Source organism: Vipera berus (assembly GCF_964194415.1).
Source record: "Vipera berus genome assembly, chromosome: 2".
Taxonomy (NCBI): Eukaryota; Metazoa; Chordata; class Lepidosauria; order Squamata; family Viperidae; genus Vipera; species Vipera berus.
In genome coordinates this window covers 201,400,148-201,420,470 of record NC_138203.1, presented here as the reverse complement: position 1 = coordinate 201,420,470, position 20,323 = coordinate 201,400,148, and the positions used below count along the sequence as shown (strand labels likewise).

General features: G+C 37.8%; 1 protein-coding gene across 1 annotated transcript; it reads left to right on the top strand.

Annotated features, from left to right (window-relative positions):
• The first annotated feature begins 258 nt into the window (after positions 1-258).
• Positions 259-17,682, top strand: PPP2CA (protein phosphatase 2 catalytic subunit alpha). Its single transcript, XM_081321642.1, has 7 exons — positions 259-646; positions 13,336-13,545; positions 14,496-14,669; positions 14,857-14,946; positions 15,758-15,919; positions 16,079-16,197; positions 16,871-17,682. Exons 1-7 carry the CDS (start codon positions 545-547, stop codon positions 16,941-16,943), a joined length of 930 nt encoding a protein of 309 aa, XP_081177768.1. The 5' UTR covers positions 259-544; the 3' UTR covers positions 16,944-17,682.
• The last annotated feature ends 2,641 nt before the right edge of the window (positions 17,683-20,323 follow it).

The window sequence follows — 20,323 nt, the reverse complement described above, 5'->3', positions numbered from 1 at the left end:
CCTTTCTTGGCACGCGACCAGGACGCAACCCACCCCCTCCACTCCCTGGAAATCTTACCCCACTCTCTCGAACGCGCGGAGGAACTCATTGAAACATCGCTGCGCCGCCGCGCATGGGGCTTGTGCGCATGCTCGAAGAGGCTTCCTGTGGGGCGCTTAGGGCAGAACCACCCATTTGACTGTAAGGACGCATGTGCGCCGTCTGGTGCGCCTGAGCTGGTCTAAGGAGGGTGGGAAGTGTGGGGGTGACGTCAAGGCGCGGCAGCCATTACACGGAGAGCGGACCGGATCGGCGAGCGTGGAGAAGCAGCCGCTGCCGCCGCTCCCCGTCGCCCGGGAGGGAGAGATTCCGCTGTGCATGTCTCTCTCCTCCTCCTCTTCCTCCTCCGTCCAGCCCTCACTTCTTCCCGACGAGTAGCAGCCTCCCCTAATCTCCGCGAGGGGGAGGGAGAAGGGTGGGCGGAGGTGGGGCAGGGGTGGTGGGTGCCGGCGAGGGAGCGAAGAAGGCAGGCAGGAAGCGGCGGCGGCGGCGGGAGCAGCGACGATGGAAGAGAAGGTCTTCACGAAGGAGCTCGACCAGTGGGTCGAGCAGCTGAACGAATGCAAGCAGCTCTCGGAAGGGCAAGTGAAGAGCCTGTGCGAGAAGGTGGGCAGCCGGTGGCGATCCCGCGGGAAGCGGGGGAAGACCCCAGGACCCCGCTGGGGAGGAGGGGGAGGGGGGAGAGAAGAGAAATACGTGTCGGGGGTGGTGGTGGGAAAGCGAAGAGCCCCCTCCCCCGACAATTGGGGAGAGGAGCCTCGGTAGAAAGGCGCCGGCGATCCGGCAAGGTCCGGAAGGGGGATCGGGGATGGCGGCGGGGCCATTGATCGCGGAGGGCTTCGCTGAGAGGTGGGAAGCGGGTGCGGGCCGGGAGGGCGCTGGGACGAGCGCGGACTTCAGAGCCACCGCAAGGGGCGCCGTCCCGCCGGCATGAAAGGAGAAGCGGCGGCGGCGGCGGCGGCGGAAGCGGGAGTACATCTAGCCAGGGAAGGCAGAGCGGGGTGTGTCCCCGTCAGGTGCGGTGTAGAGAAACGGGGCTCCTGGCGGCCAGGCTGCCCATTCTACAGGCCCCGCGGGGCACCGCCGAGGCCTTTACTCGCGGAGTAGCCCGTGTGGCTCAGTGGATCGCTTCCCCCCGCCGGCCCGGCGCCCCCTGTCGCATCGCCCGCTCCTCCTCCTCCTCCCCCCCTCACTAGCTCTTAAAATGGCGCCTTTCTCCGAAAATAATGCCGCTAGGAAGTCCCTTGTGCTTCGTCAAGCGGGTTTTGCTCCACGGGCGAGCGATGGAGAAGGAAAGGTTTAATAAGATGCCGGCGAGGAGCAAAGAGAGGAGCAAAATGTATTTGTTCGCTCTCGGCAGCTCCAACCTTGGATCGAGAGGGTTCAGCATTAATTTATGCGGTCAGAATGATCGTTGGTTGTAATTTTTACAACGCTTCCTTGGTATTTTATTCCACTGAACTTAATCGACCTTACTTCTGAATAAACACGTAGAAAAGCATTGTTGGAATAATGGGAGAAGCATGGGGGGGGGGGGGAGTGAATCGCCCTGGAATCTAGGGCAGGGGTCTTCAAACTTGGCCCTTTTATGACTTGTGGACCTCAACTCCCAGAATTCCTCAGCCAGCTTTGCTGGCTGAGGAATTCTGGGAGTTGAAGTCCACAAGTCATAAAAGGGCCAAGTTTGAAGACCCCTGATCTAGGGAGTATTTTCTTGTATTGCAGTAGCATGTAATGATGAATCAGTTAAATTGGATTGTAACATTTGTGGTCAAATTCCTTCGTACTAAAATGCAATTGATTTTTTTAATGATGCATTTGCCACTTGTTAAATTACATTAACGAATGGTATTCAAATAATTTATTACAGTAACATTACATTAAATTTAAATGACAGCAGGAGAAAGAACAGTTTTTCTCAGCACGTTGTATTTCCTTTTCTAAATTGACTCCTGTGTCTTGTCTATACATGTCACACAATTTCAGCCCAAACCACCTCACAGGGTTGTTGTGGAGAAAGTAAGAGGAGGAAGGGATGTTGGGTATGTTCATTGCCTTGAAGTATTTGCAAAAATAAAAAAGATGAAATACGAATTAATTAAATAATTATTTAATTCAAGTTTAATTTTAGGATTATGGTTTTAGGTAAGTACGTTTTGGCTAGAAATATATCTGATGAGACTTAAATACTGATTTGGTAATTTTCATTAGATTCATAAGGTTTTTAAAAAAATATTTAACCATCAATGGCAGTGATTTTTGATATAAACGACAGGCAGTCCTTGACTTACAACCACAATTGAGCCAAAAATGTACATTGCTAAGTGAGAAATTTGTTAAGTGAGTTTTGCCCCATTTTATGACCTTTGTTGCCACATTTGGTAAGTGAATCACTGCTGTTGTTAAATTGTTAGAGTTGTTAGTAATACAGTTGTTAAGTTAATCTAGCTTCCCCATTAGCTTTGTTTGTCAGAAGGTTGCAAAAGGGCATCACATGACCCCAGGACACTGTAACCATCATAAATATGAACCAGTCATCAAGCATCTGAATGTAAATCACGTGACCATGGGGATGCTGCAATGGTCATAAGTGTGAAAAACTGCTGTAGCTCACTTTTTTCAGTGCTGTTGTAACTTTAAATGGTCACTAAATAAACTATTGTAAGTACTCAGTCGTAGTTGTCTATGGAGATTCTCCGTCATCCAGGTCATGGTTGCCCCCAAAATGCTTTTTCAAAAGGCAAATTGGACTTTGTTTCAAAAGTCTAGTTGCCTTTTGAAAAAGCATTTGTGTGACATTCAGTCGTAGGTTTCATTGGAATCCATGGAAGGAACTTAAACTTAAGTACAGTTTTAGTTGTAATAATTTTGTGGTAACAAAATTTAATTGTTTGAGTTAGCAGCCTGCAAGCCAAGTCCATTATCAGGAAACCACTTAGGTCTGTATTTACTGCTCAGTTTCTTGATAAGTTTACTAAAGTAGCCTGGTGTGCAACTACTGCAGTGTTAAATGTTTTCAGTTCTTTCACTTTACATCAGACGTGTCAAACTTGTGATGTCACACGACATATCGGAGCTTTTTCCCCATTGCTGGCAATAGGGTGGGCGCGGTTTCCTTGTGACACATCCGGCCCGTGGGCCGGCAGTTTGACACCCCTGCTTTACATGCTAAACATGTTACTCAGCAATCATTTGTAGTTACCAAAAATCTCCCTGGGGATATTTACAGCCCAGTGCCAAAGTTCTGATGGCTGCCTCCGTCATGCAACTGCATGTTCCGTGCTCAGCAACTGGCCTGCATTTACAGCAATTGTCAATCCTTACAGTCATGTGCCCACACTTTATTATGGTGTTTGCCCAAAACTGGCATTTACTTCCAGTTTTTGACAAAACCGCCCATAATGAACCATTGGTTTGCTTAACAACTGCTGCAAAAGTTGTAAAATTGGGTTGGTCACATGGGTGGTTGGTTTTATGACCATCACAACTTATAAAATGGTAGGCAGGCTCTGTTACAATTGTAAGTCAGAGACTGGCTGTACTAAATAACTTTAGAAATGGTAGAAATTCAGTTTTGAAATATACAAATTTTGGGATGAAGGCTGGAGATTGTCCAGTACATTGGCATGTTATTAATAAGAATGAGGAAAACAGGTAATGGAGGATTTATTTTAAAGTTGCCAATCCTTTCTTTGTAGTTGTTTTTGCGTTATGTATCCATCTGTGAAAACATTCAAAGGTCTTAATATACCTTGAATTTGCAGCTCAGATTATGAGATGCTGGTTTTAACTAGTATTTGAAGCTATTATTTTTCTAGTTTTACTAAAGAGTTAGATGTTAAATATTGCAAAAAACTCCTTTCCATACTTGGAGCAGTCTACCTTTGATAGTAAAGAATTTGGAGAGAAAAATTAAGATTGTTCTTGTTTAGTGATTGATTGCCTTTAGTGAATGTTTGCAGTTAAAGTAGTGATGAAAAGTAACTTTACAACCAATTCTCACATTTACGACTCTTGTAGATGTGCAAATCAGAGGAAAGCATAGTCATGGTTTTATTTAAGAATTGCTCTATTTAACAACAAAGATGCTGGTTCCAAATGTGATTGCTAAACAAGGACTACCTGTAATCCAAGAGGTTAAACTGTAGAAATAAATATAGTGGTGATTTGTGCTATAAGGCCAGCATGATTTTAACATTAGATATGAATGGCATAAGACCAGGAAGCTTTTCTGCTTGTTCAGTGATACCTACGTGAATAAGTGAAACATTATCTCATATATTCATCATAAATTTTTTTTTCCTAATACAATAAGAATAGCAGGTAAAATTTGTGGCTTTGCAAACTTGACTGCCTGAAATTCTTTTAAATTTTATTGGAAAATTCACTAACTCCTTTGGGCTGTTCAGATTATACCAAACACAGGTTAGAGGTTCCTGCCAGTTTATGTTTTAAAAAATTCAGAACTGAATTATACTAAAGAAATGCTTTTATAAAGCTGAATTGTTTATCCAATAAAATAGGAATGCATAATGATATATTGGTCAAACTTGTACAAAATATAGCATACATATAGAAAACCCTAGTTGATCTAAGATTTTTGTTCAGGTTAGCAGTCATCTCTTGTTTTGTGTATTTCTTTTATAGTGATATTCATACTTCTGAGACTATAGTCCTGTTCATTCTGCACTGTCCTTTGCTTGGAGTTACCTTTTAAAAAAATTAAAAAAATATTTTGGCAAATCTTGTTCTTAAAGCTGTCGGATGATATTTCAGTCTTATTAGTGCTCAACACATAGTGCAGCATTCCTGTATAATATCCTCTAGGAAATAAAGTTTGATTATTACAAATTATGGAGGAAGGGTAGAATGTCAATTTTTTTTAAAAAAAGTTTTGGATAGAGAAAATGGACTTCGCTTCAGAATTTTTTATTCTGTAGACAAATATAAGTGGCAGGTTTTGTTAAAAACACAGGGAATAGAAAAAATTTAGCATGAAGAATTATTTATACTAAAAAGCCAGACATTTATGGTAAAGGGATTAAAAGATAAATATAAGTTACAATAGTGATTTGTTCTAAGGAAATTAAACAGATTTTAATTTTTCACTTGAATTCTGATATTAATGACAAATACTACCCCACTGATACAGATAATGCAAATAGAGTAATACCTTTATTGTCATCTTGTATGTACACTAATAGGCATACATTAAAATTAAATTTCATGGAAATATAATAAACTATATTTCCTCTTCCTGTCTTGACAAGTTGCTAATAAAGAAAATAATAGTTGGTTCATTTCCTCCATGCTGGTTCTCTTTTCTATTAAAATAGCTTACTGCTTCTGTACTGGTATGTCTTTAATTTAGATATGAAGATAAGTAACAGTACTAGCTAAATATGCAGTTGTTAATTAGTTCTGAATTGGATTAGGTACTAATAGAAACCTGGTGAAACGGAGTGTATAGTATTTACTTCTCATCAGAAGTAATGAGTTTTTTGGTGTTATTAACTGGATCAGCATTTAAGTTAGCAATTAAAGCCCTGTGATATGACCTCACTGAAACATTGACTTACCTTGGATTAGGTACAGATTCCAAATAAAAATCAAGATGTTCTGGTTTTGTGTATTTCAGTGTTTCATGATATATGCTTACGGTTTATTGACAGTAATTCATTTGCTTAGACCAGACATGTCAAACTCACGATGTCACGTGACGTCGCGCAATGTATCGGGACTGCTTTGCCATTGCCAGCTGAGTAATTATGGATTAGATTTAACTTTTCCAAATATGCTATACACATCTTTAGGATGAGACAACTGAATCCTATCACACATCAAAGAATTAATAGCATTTATAATCTGTTTTCAATCATGGAGTGTCTGGCATTTAAATTCAGTAGATGTGGATGTGTTAATCTTAAAATTTTGCAAATTTACCAAAGCTCCTTTGAATGCTGTTCCATGTATTATATCATGAGGGGTCCTTGGTGCTCTATGAGCTTGCTTGTTTTCTTGCAGACATTTCATTACCCGAACTAGGTAACCTCATCAGTGCTAGTAAGGAGTGGTGTTTGCTGTCAGTTTATATTCTAGTGGTTTGCCTGTCACTGTTGGTGAGGGTGGTCTTAGAGCAGGGGTGTCAAACTGTCGGCCCGTTCTTCGTATGTTTTGGTCTCCAGGCCTTTGATCATTTTAGTTGCTCTTCTCTGAACTTTTTCCAAACTCTCAACATCTTTTTTGTGATATGGTGACGAAAATTGGCTGCAGTATTCCAGGTGTGGTCTTACTAGCGTTTTATAAAGCGGTACTAATACTTCGCGTGATCTTGATTCTATGCCTCTGTTTATACAACCCAGGATTGTATTAGCTTTTTTGGCTGCTGCTGCACACTACTGGCTCATGTCAAGTGATTGTCCACTACGACTCCAAGGTCCCTCTCTCAGTTACTGTTTTTAAGCCATGTCTCGCCCAATCTGTACTTGTACCTTTGATTTTTCCTGCCTAAATGTAACACTTTGCTTTTCTCCACATTGAAGCTCATTGGATAGGACCCATTGTTCATGTTTTTCTATATCTTTTTTGGATCCTGAGTTTGTCTTCTGGGCTGTTGGCTACTCCTGTCAGTTTGGTGTCATCTGCAAATTTGAGGAGTTCCCCTTCAATTCCCTCATCTAAGTCATTGATGAAGATATTAAAGAGTATTGGGCCTAAGACAGAAACCTGTGGTACCCCACTGCTTACTTCTCTCCATGTGGAAGTAGTGCCGTTGAGGACTACTCGTTGAGTATGATTTGTCAGCCAGCCGCAGATCCATCTGGTGGTGATGTTGTCTATTCCACCTTTTTCTAGCTTACCAAGGAGTAGGTTGTGATCTACTTTATCAAATGCCTTACTGAAATGTAAGTATATTACGTCCACAGTATTTCGCTGGTCTACTAGTTTAGTCACTTTATCAAATAATGAAATAAGATTGCTTTGGCAGGATCTGTTTTTAACAAACCCGTGCTGGCTACTGGTTATGACTTTGTTTGCTTCTAGTTGTTTGCAGATCTGTTTTTTGAGTATCTTTTCTAGGATCTTCCCAGGTACTGATGTTAAACTGATTGGTCTGTAGTTTCCTGGGTCCATTTCCCCCCCGCCTTTCTTGAATATGGGAACCACATCAGCCCTTTTCCAATCCTCAGATACTTCCTTAGTGCTTCAAGATTTTTGAAAGAAATGGTACAACGGTTCTGAGATAACACCTGCCAGCTCCTTCAGAACTCTGGGATGCAATCTGTCAGGGCCCGGTGATTTATATTCGTCAAGGTCGGATAGGTGTTCTCTTACCATTTTCTTGCTTATTTTAATTTTTGTTTCTAATTTGTCTTTTGCAGTAGTTTTTTTTATGTTGGGCTATGGTTTCTTTTTGTTTGAAGACTGATGTAAAGTATGAGTTAAGCAGCTCTGCTTTCTCCCTGTTGCCTGTTATTTCCTTGCCATCTTCTCTCTTGAGTGGACCTACAATTTCCTTGATGTTTTTCTTGTTGTTAGTATGTTGGAAGATTTTTTTTTATTATTATGCATGATTTCTGTTGCACGTCTTTGTTCATTCTGAGTCTTCGCTTTCCTGACTTCATCTTTGCATGTTCTGGCTGTCTGCTGATAATCGGTCTTAGTTATGTGCCCCTCTTTCCATTTTTTGTATTTGTCCTTTTGGTCTTTCAGTTTGTCAGGGAGATTTTTGTGCAGCCAAGCTGGTTTCTTCTTGAATTTCTTGTTTTTCATTATAATAGATTGAGCTCAAATTTTAGGCCTTGAACTTCCCATTCTTTGTTTTGGTATCTAGTTCTTCTGCAAGCCTCTTGCTTATATATTCAGCATAGTGTCTGGAGTGGAAGGATACAAAAAAGTTCTATTCACAATCCAGTTTTTATGATTGTGGGTCCTACTGAGAAGGCATTTGCAGGGGTTGTGGTGGCACAAATGTTTCTGTCTTCTAGCTTAAAAGCTTAATCAGTTTGAGTGGCTGCTTGAAGAATATTGTGGTAAAATTGAATCTGTTCATTCTGTTGATAATAAACTATGCAAGGTCTTGATTTAATGCTTTTAAGAGGCAGGCTATCATAAAATCTCACATCTGAGTGTGTGAGAGGTACTGTGGGGATTGGAAAAGGTTTGTGGCTGTGCGCCAGAGGTGCAAAGTGGATTGGGGAGGGCATATGAGTAGAATAGTGTGGGTCAGAAAGGGTAGCTGGGGGTTGTGTGAAAGTCAGTATGGGGAAGCAATGTGGGTAGGAAAAGGTGCAAGAGGGGCCATGCAAGTTAGGGAAGGTTCATGGGGGTATGTAAGAGGTGCTGTGTGGTTTTGGGAAGGTGGGTGGGCAGCACAGGTCAGGGAATCAATGGGTGGCACAGATAAGGAAAAGTGTGCTAGGTATGGCTTGGGCCAAGAATGGTATGTGAGGGCCCTTCCCTTTCCACAGCTAAATGTTGCTAGGTGGGAGAAGAACTGAGAGATTGCAAGACTGGCTGGGAAACTGTCACATAACATTGAAAATGATGATTGTGTGACCATTTGAAGTTATGATGATATGGAATGAAGGACTTATGACAAGTTCTTGAAATTCTGGTTGTTGTATTGCCCTTGCAATCAGTGAAGAACATTTGGGCCCACCCATATTTACAACTGCCTTTCAGCTACCTGCTTACTCACTGCCACCAGCTGCTCCCATTGCCTGGCCCTGCCTACCACCTGTGTGTCACTTCTGTACTGGCCTGGGCTGCCTTTCTCAGAGGTGCAGCCGGGCCTTCTCTTGCAAGCTGACCAGAAGGACTTACAAAAGAAGGACTTGTACGGGTTGGGAAAGAAGGTCAGCGTGTGAAAAAAGAGACCCTTTTGTGCAGCTGGGCCCTTTTTCCCCTTATTGACCTTTCATACCTCTCCTGGCTCTTTCTATCATAAAAGAAGGACCTGGATTTCCTAAGAAATCAGACCCAAGCTGCTCTAGCATAAAAGTATGCCCAGGTGGCACTAACAGTATGGGGGAAGATAGGTGCATGGAAGGAGTCGAAGTAGAAGCAATTGTTACCTTCTCCCGAGAGTGGCTTGAATCCAGATAGCTTGTTGCCTAACGATCAGGTAGGATTCATTCATCATCAACTGGGATTGTCAGAAATGCCATCACTAAGCGGAGTCAGTCACTTGACAATTCACTTAATGACTGTCTTGTTTAGTAATGGAATTGCCAGTTGTTACAGGTGAAGACTACCTGTAGATTAAAAACATTTGGGGAAACGACTGTTTTTAGACTGCTGCAAATACTAATTTTTATTCAGGGTCTGGCTTTTCTGAACTTGCTTTCTTGTATGTATGCCGTTCTTTAAAGTTTTAGAAAACCAATAGTATTTATATTGAGGTACTTTAATCCAGGTATAGAATTTGCTTCCTTTCTATCATAGGTAGAGCATTGAGCATAATCAAACAGTATAGTAGACCATTGATGAGCTTTTTAAAAAAAATCAGTTACTGCCAGTATTAAGACACCTGGTGTTGGCAATATAGCTCTTGTAGAAAACTATTTGAAATGTAATACTTAGTAATATTAAACAAAGAATAATTCACTTGACTTTTAGATATCCAAAAATATTTAAAACTAACACTGTAATTTAATTTCGGACTGAACAGCTTTGCATGCATGCTAATATTGGTCTCTGAATTGAAAACTTCCAAAGTGCTATTTTGTTTTGGCAATGCAATGTTAACTGCTGCTTCTTCATTATTTTATTACTTAAGCTATAATTCTATTTTCATCTTCTCATGGTTCTGTTATGCAATTGGAAATACGGGTCTTCAAATGAAGCTGATAAGAAATTGTGACCTAGTTATAATTAAATAAATGTTTATTGGTCTGGATGCTGCAGATTTTCTTTGTATTACAGTAGCTTCCATAGATTTCTGAGTCATAATACTATCATAGAGCCAGGCTTTGTCTAAAGAGTGCCAGAGAGTAGCTGTATCAGTTTGTATTCAGGTAATCCATGCATGTACCGTATTTTCCGGCGTATAAGACGACTGGGCGTATAAGATGACCCCCTACATTTCCTGTTAAATTATAGGGTTTGGGCTATACTCGCCGTATAAGACTACCCCTCTTCCAACGCACACCAAATAAAAATTAAAAAACACCAGATTTGATTTTAATATGGTAATTTTAATTCAAATGCTTATGACATGCAGGTACTTAGTAGGAAAACTGTCACTTATAAACATAAGACTGTCATCAAGCATGTAAACATGAAACAGTGCAAGTGGATTAAACTTTTCCTAATTCACTCTAAAGCTTTCCCTGCGCAGACCAAATGGGAAATCCGCTTCAGGTTTTCCAGCCAGCCCGCCCAGTTCCTGAGTCAAATGTGTCTTTAGAGCTAAGCAGCTGCTCTGGCTGCTGCATTCCCCACCTGCCTTTCAAGTTGGGATAGACTGCAGCTGCTCTTCAACTTTAGAAGGAAAGACGCCCAGACCCCAGCCTGTAAAAAATCACAGACTGCAGCTTCTTCTCCAATTGGTCCCGCTTTCCCTGCGCAGACCAAATGGGAGATCCGCTCCAGGTTTTCCAGCCAGCCCTGTCCCTAAACCCCTGACTTTTGAGAAGATTTTCATGGGTTAAAAAGTTGTCTTATACGCCAGAAAATACGGTACCTGAATATGATAGTCATATTGTGAAAATATCATGGCATTCTGCAGAATTTTAAATGTGCCCATTGCCTCCCTTGGTTTTTGTGCCCTAAAAAGATTCTATTCGAATGCAGACATGTATTTATTGCATGCTAGAATAGAGAAAAACTAAGCAGCACTCAAGAGAAAGCTGAAACATTTCTGCTTTCACACTTGTTCTACATTTTAAACAAAACTATTATTGATTGGGCTGGTTAAAAACCAAAGAGCTTGCTTTTTAAGCTTAAAAAGTGATTTTAATTGTTATGTTAGTAATTTCATTTGCGTGGCTCAATTTATTTTACTTTGATCTGCAATACTGATTTTTGTTTAACTACTAACATTGGTTAATATGACCTTTGTATTTAATAATGCTTTCATTTTTTTAATGTGTTGGCAGAAAATTATTTGAAAGAAAGGGCTTTGAATTAAGCCATAATGCCTATGAAACAATAGCAGATTTCACATTTTAAAACCGGAGTGCTTATAGAGATGTCTGGTCTTAGATGCATATGGTATATATTTCTTATTCTAAAACGGACTTCATTAGTTCTCAAAGCTTTCTGGATGCTGTTAAATGTAAGACTTAATACAAAAACAATACTTTTGTGTTGCCTACCAATTAAAGTGCAAGCTATCCCAGACAACAATAATATTCTTCAGGATTGGCTGGGTTTAAAGGAGGAAAGAAGGTTCACAGTAGTTCTCTTATTATTCTCAGCACTGTTAATAGCACTTGGTTTTGGGGTTTCACAAGTAATAATTTCAGCTACAACGCTGAACCCAAAGTCTCCTTCATATCGGATCATGTTGAGTAGCAATATTCAGTGGCGAAAACATGAAATGTTACGCCAATGGGGAAGATTGGCTGCAGAACTTTTTAGTACTCATGAAAGTAGTGTAAAATGGGCAATGTCTGATTATTTTTAGTTTGCCTCCTTTCTTCCTTTGGTTCTCTTTCTGAATAATTTGAGGGAAACAGAACAAACATGTACATCTTTTCTCTGGTACAAGTTTCACTATGAACTCTGGAACAAACAGATTTTTAATTGGTAATTTTCAAACTGAAAAGATTTCTGAATTATTTATTTACAGAAGATGTTTCACTGTTTGGCAGCAGAACTTTGATATATATGGATACTGTAGGTAGCCTTTTCCTTGGAGATGATAATTTCTAGCTCTTCTAAAAGAAGACACCATTTGAAATGTTTATATATGTAATTTATCAAATTGAATATACCACCAAAGTCAGGTAACAGTGCAGTGATTACATCTTTCTGAAGTTTTTTTTAACATGATAAAAACATGCAATTATTATTATTTATAGGGAACACTGCTGAGGTGGAGATGTGGGTATTTGAGGTATTTGTCTTCTGACCACAGTAATACGTTTTACCATTCTCTAGCTACGTTGCTTTGGGGAAAAATGTTGAAATATGTTGAAGGATTCCCATATTTAGTACTGTTTCATAATTCTCCTTCCCAGGGGCAAATGTATAGGGTGCTATATCTTTCTTGTATGGATTTGTCATGGATGCTCATAATAAGGAGAAAAGTGCATCCTTTTTTGAGCCACTGTTTGTACAAAAAACTTGAACATGTTCATCTAAAATACACCAGGTTTTATTCCACCAGAAAGAATAACAGTTCCATTTCATTTTGTCAAGAAAGTACATGTATTTGGGACAGACATTTATGCTAACTTCTCTGAAATTGCATCACCTTCTGTTTTCTAATAAACAGCTATTTCTATAGGTTTAACTGTTAATATTTTCATATATTTGAGTGGGGAGATCAACTGAAAGAAATTGAGTGTTATTCAGACACATGAGATTTGAACAAGTCTTACAGTTGGTGAGCACATTAATGTTTATCTTTTTTTCTGTATGGCTAGGGTTGTCTGCAGGTAGGACCCTATTACTTACAGAAATATAACTAACTGGCAATTATTGGGGGAATTTAATCTTTCGATTTTGAAATAAATGAATCAACAACTGTAGAATCAGGCTGCAGCATACCAAAATTGTCAAAAGTGAAGTGGGTCTGAATACTTTCTGAATGCACTGTATTCAGAACTGCATTCAAGTGCAGGGTAAGGTCTGACCTGGTGCTGGAAGTTGTAGAATTTGGATAAGGGTAAAAGTAGGATAAAATTGAATCCTAGCAAGACTGGGCTTCTGTTTATTCAGAAAATATCTGGTACTCTCTCTAGTCCAATGTTCTCAGCAGTAATACCCACCTTCTAGAACAGATTTCCACCAGAAATCTAGATGGATCCATTTCATCTGAACTAACCAGAGAAACATTTAAAATCTGTCACCAGTACAATACTCCTATGCTGTTGTCTCTCGTTATAATAATTTGGGAAAGGCTTTGAAAATTTTAAGGATAATGTTTATGTTATGCTGTTCTTTAGTTTTCATTTTTGTATTTTGCTGCTAGGAGTCCAAATGAATTATGCTTGTATGTATGATAAATATTGTTCAGAAGCAGAAATAAATAATACATATGCTATTTTGTCAAATACGTTATTAGGCATTTTGAAATGTTAATTAATTACTTAAGGTTAAGCTGACTTTTTGCTCTGTTGCAGGCTAAAGAAATCTTAACAAAAGAATCCAATGTTCAAGAAGTAAGATGTCCAGTAACAGTTTGTGGAGACGTCCACGGACAATTTCACGATCTCATGGAACTTTTCAGAATTGGAGGCAAATCACCAGACACAAATTACTTGTTTATGGGGGACTACGTTGATAGGGGATACTACTCTGTTGAAACAGTAACACTTCTGGTAGCGCTTAAGGTAATAAAAATACATTTAAAACATGTTGGCATTAGAAATAGCAGGCATACAGAAAATTTTGGGGTTACTTCCAAATATTTTGAACTTTATTATTTTGTGTTTATGTTCTGAATTATTGTAATGCTGTTGAAAATTCTGCACAAAATAAAAATTGTACAGGAGAAAATTATATTATTGTGTAATTTAAAGAGACTCCTACATACTAAATAAGATGCTTAGATATACAGGTAGTCCTTGACTTACAACCATTCATTTAGTGACAGTTCAGTTTTACAATAGCATTGAAAAAAGTGACTTATGACCATTTTTCACATTTACAAGCATGGTCACGTGATCAAAATTCAGACGCTTGGCAACTGACTCGTATTTATGATACTTGCAGTATCCTGAGGTCATGTGATCCCATTTTGTGACCACCTGACGTGAAAAGTCAATGGGGAAACCAGAATCATTTAACAACCGTGTTAGTAACTTAACAACCACAGTGATTCACTTAACAGCTGTGGCAGGAAAGGTCATAAAATGGTGCAAAATTGACTTAATAACTGTCAAGCTTAGCAACAGAAATTTTGGGCTCAATTGTTGTAAGTTGAGGACTGCCTGTAGCTAGAACTTCCATGTTTCTTTAGTTTGTATCTCCATTTCAATAAGATGGAAAAGAGATCTAGGACTGATAAGATTCTACTCTTGAATTTAAATTCAATAGTCTCCCCCCTCACCCCTATATATCAATACTAACAATCTAAACAAATTGGGGTAGGAGGAATACAGATATTTAAAATTTGATTTCAAGAGATGTTTAGAAAATTATGTTTTCTCCATACACCTGTAACTAATGATTAATGATAGGGGAAGATATATGTTAATAGAGATGGGGACAAGTCAAGGTAGGGAATGTAAAATGAAAAGCTCTTAATTGCTCTGATTATACTAACTACATTGTTTTATAGGTCCGTTACCGTGAACGCATCACAATCCTTCGAGGGAACCATGAAAGCAGGCAGATCACCCAAGTATATGGTTTCTATGATGAGTGTTTAAGGAAATATGGAAATGCAAATGTCTGGAAATACTTCACAGATCTTTTTGATTATCTTCCTCTTACTGCTTTGGTGGATGGACAGGTATGCTGAAAATATGACCTTGTTAATAGCAACAAAAATACAAAATAGGGTGAATGTTCCAATATGTTTTAATCAGATGTTTTCCTTTTAAAATCATCTATAATTTTCATTAAACAAGTTCAGCTAACTGTAGTTCTTGATATTTAAGAAAAAGTTATTCTAATACTAGTTTTCAAAACTTTCACAGATTTTCTGTCTACATGGAGGCCTCTCTCCATCTATAGATACACTGGATCATATTAGAGCACTTGATCGTCTCCAAGAAGTTCCACATGAGGTAAGTTAATGCCATTTGAATTCTCAGTTGTGTTTATGCATGTTACTGTCTAATGGTACTCTTTTAATTATTTTTTCTTTTGTAATTTTTATTCACTCTTCCATACTATATTTTAAATACAGTTTGACTATAGAGGCAGACAATCTTACAACTAATTTCTAGGTCCTCATTTTTAAATATATCCAATGGTAAGATATTTTTCTTAATTCTGTAATTGTGAGTTGACTTGGAGTATTCTCCTTTATAATCTTTAGTTCCCTCTGGTCTCCATTTTTTAAAAAAGTTTTTTTTTAAAAAAATATTTCAAAACATTTTTACTACCTTGGAGTGAAGAAGTAAACCAGTTAGGTAAAGTGACTGCTAGTGTCAGCAATCACAACTCAAACTTACAGTGTTTATCTAATTTTCACTGTTCTGAGTTATATTTTCACCATTCTGAAAGAAATTTCTTTCTATAGATGGCTCGTGTGTGGGCAAGGAGATGCTGGCAGGTTTTTCTCCCCAGAAGTACATTCATTGCCACAATGTCTTTCAATATTGTTATGGCTTACAGTATTGTTGTTCACAAGAATTAGCTTTAGTTGAATTCAGCTGTACCTGAAAAGTAGCTGTAATTGAATTTTGAAGAATGCCCAGGCGTAGGGAATGTAGCAGTACAGAAATTCTGGATTTCTGGTATTTTTTACTAGAATTTTTACCATCAGCACGGGATAAAAGCGTACTATTCCAAAATATTTAGCCGCTCCAATTGGCATTTTGAAAGTTTCCCTATGTTGTATTAGCTAAATCATAATGCTGAAATATTTCCTAGGGTCCAATGTGTGATTTGCTGTGGTCAGATCCTGACGATCGGGGTGGCTGGGGTATTTCTCCTCGAGGAGCTGGCTATACTTTTGGACAAGATATTTCAGAAACTTTCAACCATGCTAATGGTCTTACATTGGTTTCAAGGGCTCATCAGCTGGTAATGGAGGTAAGCTTGTTTTGACTTGCTCTCAACTGTTTTGAGATATTTAAAACAAACCCAGATCATACCCTGATATATTTTAATACAGCAATATATTTTATTATAACTACAGCTTATATTATCTGCAAGGGATTCTTATTAAAATTACATAATTTCTTTTTTCAGGGATACAACTGGTGTCATGATCGGAATGTAGTAACAATTTTTAGTGCTCCAAATTATTGTTACCGTTGTGGTAACCAAGCTGCAATTATGGAGCTTGATGATACTCTAAAATACTCATTGTAAGTATTTTAAAAATATTTCTATGAGAGTGACCAAAGTGCACTATTTATACTTCCTAGTTAAAACTTTCTAAAAAAAAAGAAAAAAAGTCATCTGTGCTTGAAATAAATATGCACTGTTGCTTGATCTGGTCTTGCCAGGTATTTCAGAAGAGATTATTTGTGGAATATCAAATTTATTTTAAATTTGCATAGTTTTAAAATAAAAAAACATTTCTGTTTGGATATTTCAGGGGGTATTCATTGATTCATGAGTTACTGTAAAATTTTAACAGCAATCCTTCTTAAATTTTTTCTGGATAAGTTCTTTGAAGTTTAAGACCTAAGTTACGTTAAGAAATACTTGCTTCTGTTAATATTAATACTATGTATGTTGAGGAATCTTTTTACTTCTAAGATTCACACAAATAGGTTGAATTGTTTTTTGTGTAAATTTGGTGAATGACAAGACATTAATTCTGTGCCTGAATAGAGCTTCCTTTGGAAATTCTTTTTCTCCCAAAGTGGCTCCTGCCATTTATTTTGCCACAATTAGTGGCATTATAGGAAAGCTTCTCTGTCCTTCTGAAGAAATTATCCTGAAGTGTTCTTTGAAATTTCAAACAGTATGAAATATATTACAGGTTATTTTAAAAACATCAGGAGATCAACAAATTCTAATTCTCTCTTCCAGTTTGCAGTTTGATCCGGCACCACGCAGAGGTGAACCACATGTTACTCGTCGCACCCCAGACTACTTTCTGTAATGAGATTTTCCACTTGTACAGTATTGCCATGAACCATGTGTTGACCTAAAGGAACATGGGAAGAGCAACAGTAACTCCAAAGTGTCAGAAAACATTTTAACATTCAAACCTGTTTTCACATGGACCAAAAGATGTGCCATATTGAAATTCAAAGCCTCTTGTCTGTCAGCGACTATGACCACTTTAGAATGAACCAGTTCATTGCATGCTTGAAGCAACATTGTTGGTCAAGAGATCAGTTTCTGGCATAGTTCTACTTGTAGTTACTTTTGCTTTCTCTGAGAGACTGCAAATATTAATACGTAGACATTTAAACACTTCGTGAATTACAAGTAACTTTCCATTTAGCTTTAGCTTTCCAGCATGATTGTAGATAAGAATAGCAAACTATCATTGAAGCTTAATGAACATTTTAAATAAGCACCAAGACTGACTTTTCTTATTTGTGTTCTTATTTTGTTTTTTAGGGAAACAGTTTAATTTAATTGTCTTATTGTTTCATCTGAACTCTGTTCCCACCCCATTTTTCTCTCACATTTTTCCTCTACAAAGTGTCCCATGTATGTGTTCATCATAGTGAATTACTTTGAAAGAACAATTTATTTCTGTAAGACGTTGCTGCAGGAGGGTGTTGCAGCATTTTTCATAATAAACTCGTGAACTAAGTTTGGAAGATGATTGACTTTAAAATGTATTGCAAGCACATATCATGTTGTATTTAATAAAAAAATAACTTTTATGTCTCTTTGAACCTTTGAAGGACCCAAACAATACTGAGTTCAGGAAACATATTACAGTACATAAAAATCAAAATCTAAGGGATCAGATTTGGTAATCTGTGATGTATTAGGAAGGCAAATAATTACTGCCATAATTCTGTTAGCATTTGTCAAATACTTAGGGAGAAAGCTATTCTGTGAAACAGATCTTCTGACATTTAATTCTATGTTTAAAGTGGAAAGCCTCGATTGCGAAGTTAAATCTAACTTCACCTAAGCATAGTCTTAATTATTATATATACTCAATGTTCCTGATGAAATTTCTTTTTGATATACTTTTAAGCAAAAGAATATGAGGTTACTGCTTCTGTGCTACTGAATGAAGAATGGAAAGGAACTGGTGAGAGATCATAAATCAATCTCAATACTCTGTACCCATTCTTAGTAGTAACAGTCTCTCATGCACATTATGACTCTCTCTTGGGCAGCTTACTTTCCCTCGGTTTGAGCAGAAGGCAGTGAATAAGTCATAGGCTAAATACTCCAAATACTTGTTGAATATATTCTGATCCCAGAACTTGGGATATTTAAACAGCTAGGAAAAATGAGCCTATTACAATGGAAATTAAATTCTTACTTGTAATTGTTGGTATCAAGCATTTGTTGAATGATGATGGAAATAGTGTAACAATGGGGATATACCAACAAACCACCTGTAACTTGACTGTCTCAAATGTGAAAATCAAAAACATGTATTAACAGTGATTTCCTCTTACTTTGTAACTAGTGTTTTTACTTAGCATTCAATAAAGTAGTAACAGAATAATGAAGTTGGAAGAAAAGTCCTTATGTGCACAGGGCATGTTAAAGTGTTGTGCATACTTGGTGATTCTTAAAACTTTTTCATGGAATGAAGTGGGCTGATACCTTCAATTTCAAGTAGCTGCCTGGCCTTGTAGCAAGGGCTGCTGTTCAGAAGCAGGAAAAAATGCTTTTGTAATTCCCAGCCAAGGCATTTTTAAGTCTACATATAAGTCTATAAATATATAGAGACAGACTTCTCAGTTTCCTGGAAAAATTTCAAAAATTGAGCTTTTCTTAAGATATTGTTACAAAAAACAAATAGGGACAACTATTATAAAGAAATACTATTGGCACCATTATTACTCTCCATTTCCCCCTAGTGTCAGTTGACTAGAATATTCACTTTAATAGAAATTTAACTCCAAATATAGACACTAAATAGAAATTTAACTCCAAATATTTAAAAATATATATCTTCAAATAGAAAGTTGATGTGAGCTAAAATACTGGTAAGAAAAAAAACCATAAGTAATAAACTAAAAGTGGCCAGGTTTTTCTATGAATTAGCCAGATGATACACTAGTTTGAACAATTCATTTTTCTTGCACTGTTTTAACTGAATAATACACTGCAACTTCATTTTGCATCTTTTCTCCACATGATCTCATATTTAAGCATAGATTATTAGAAAATGTTTCCATGTAAAGCATGTTACCCAATTTTAAATATAGTAACTCATGATTGCAATTCCTATCCCATGATGATTGGAGAAGGTTCTCAAAGTGGAAATCACCCTGCTGCTTCTTGGATTCCACTGTCTAATTGGGTGCTTTTAAGACACTTCTAAGCAAGTTACTGCCCTTGGTTAAATATGGTTTCTGGAAGTGAAAGCTGAAATCGTTCTTTTGAAAAAGAAAAGACCTGTTGACGGGTCTTGTGAGCCTATGTATTGTGCAGAAGAATCATTGTTTAAAATTGTTCAGTTGAAAAAACAGGTAGTAAATGTTTAGAATAACTTGAACATAATAAAGTATGGACTATTTTATAATTCTATGTTAACATACTAATAGGAAAACACATCATACCTAGTCATTTACATCACAAAACGGCAATTTAGTGGTATTTAATAAACCTAACAAGTTGATTTTGATCTATGAAAGTTCATATGATAGGTCTGTTAGCCTTTAACATGTTTTAATACTCTTGTTTTAAAGAGTCATGTTTTGAAAATATAGTTAGCATGGCCAGAAAGGAAGTCATAGTTAAATTCTTTTATTTTTGGGGGGGGGGGTAATACCTTGCCAACTTTGGCTTATCTAGAAAGCTAATTAGGAAACATCTAGGAAGCATCAAGTTGGTTTGTTCAGGAACTTGGAAAACATCCTAACGGTGGTAAGACAACTAATTCAATGAGCATCTGTGGAGATATCAATATAAATTGTTCAGCTCGTGCTTAATCCAAAGGCAATTTTACTTACAAGTAATCCTTGTTTAGTGACCCAACAACTCAGTTGTTAAGTGGTTGCTAAGTGTAATTGGGACTGCTTATGGACTCACTTCAACTTCTCTGCTTCACAGGGCTGCCAAGGTCATAGATCCAAGGATTGTTTGCAAAATTATCGTCATAAATCCAATTTACACTAAACAGGGTAATTGCTAAACAAGAACTATATACCAGATGGTGATGGTGGGAATCGGATTATTTTCATCAATATCTGGGCTAAGTACTTCACCGTGGCTGACAGCGATTGCTATCCCTTGTATTGGGTTTATAATACCTCTAGATCTACCTGGACTTGGTCTTTTTGCTGCAGTTCACTCCATATGCCTAAGGAAATTTAATGCTCTAAGACTGAA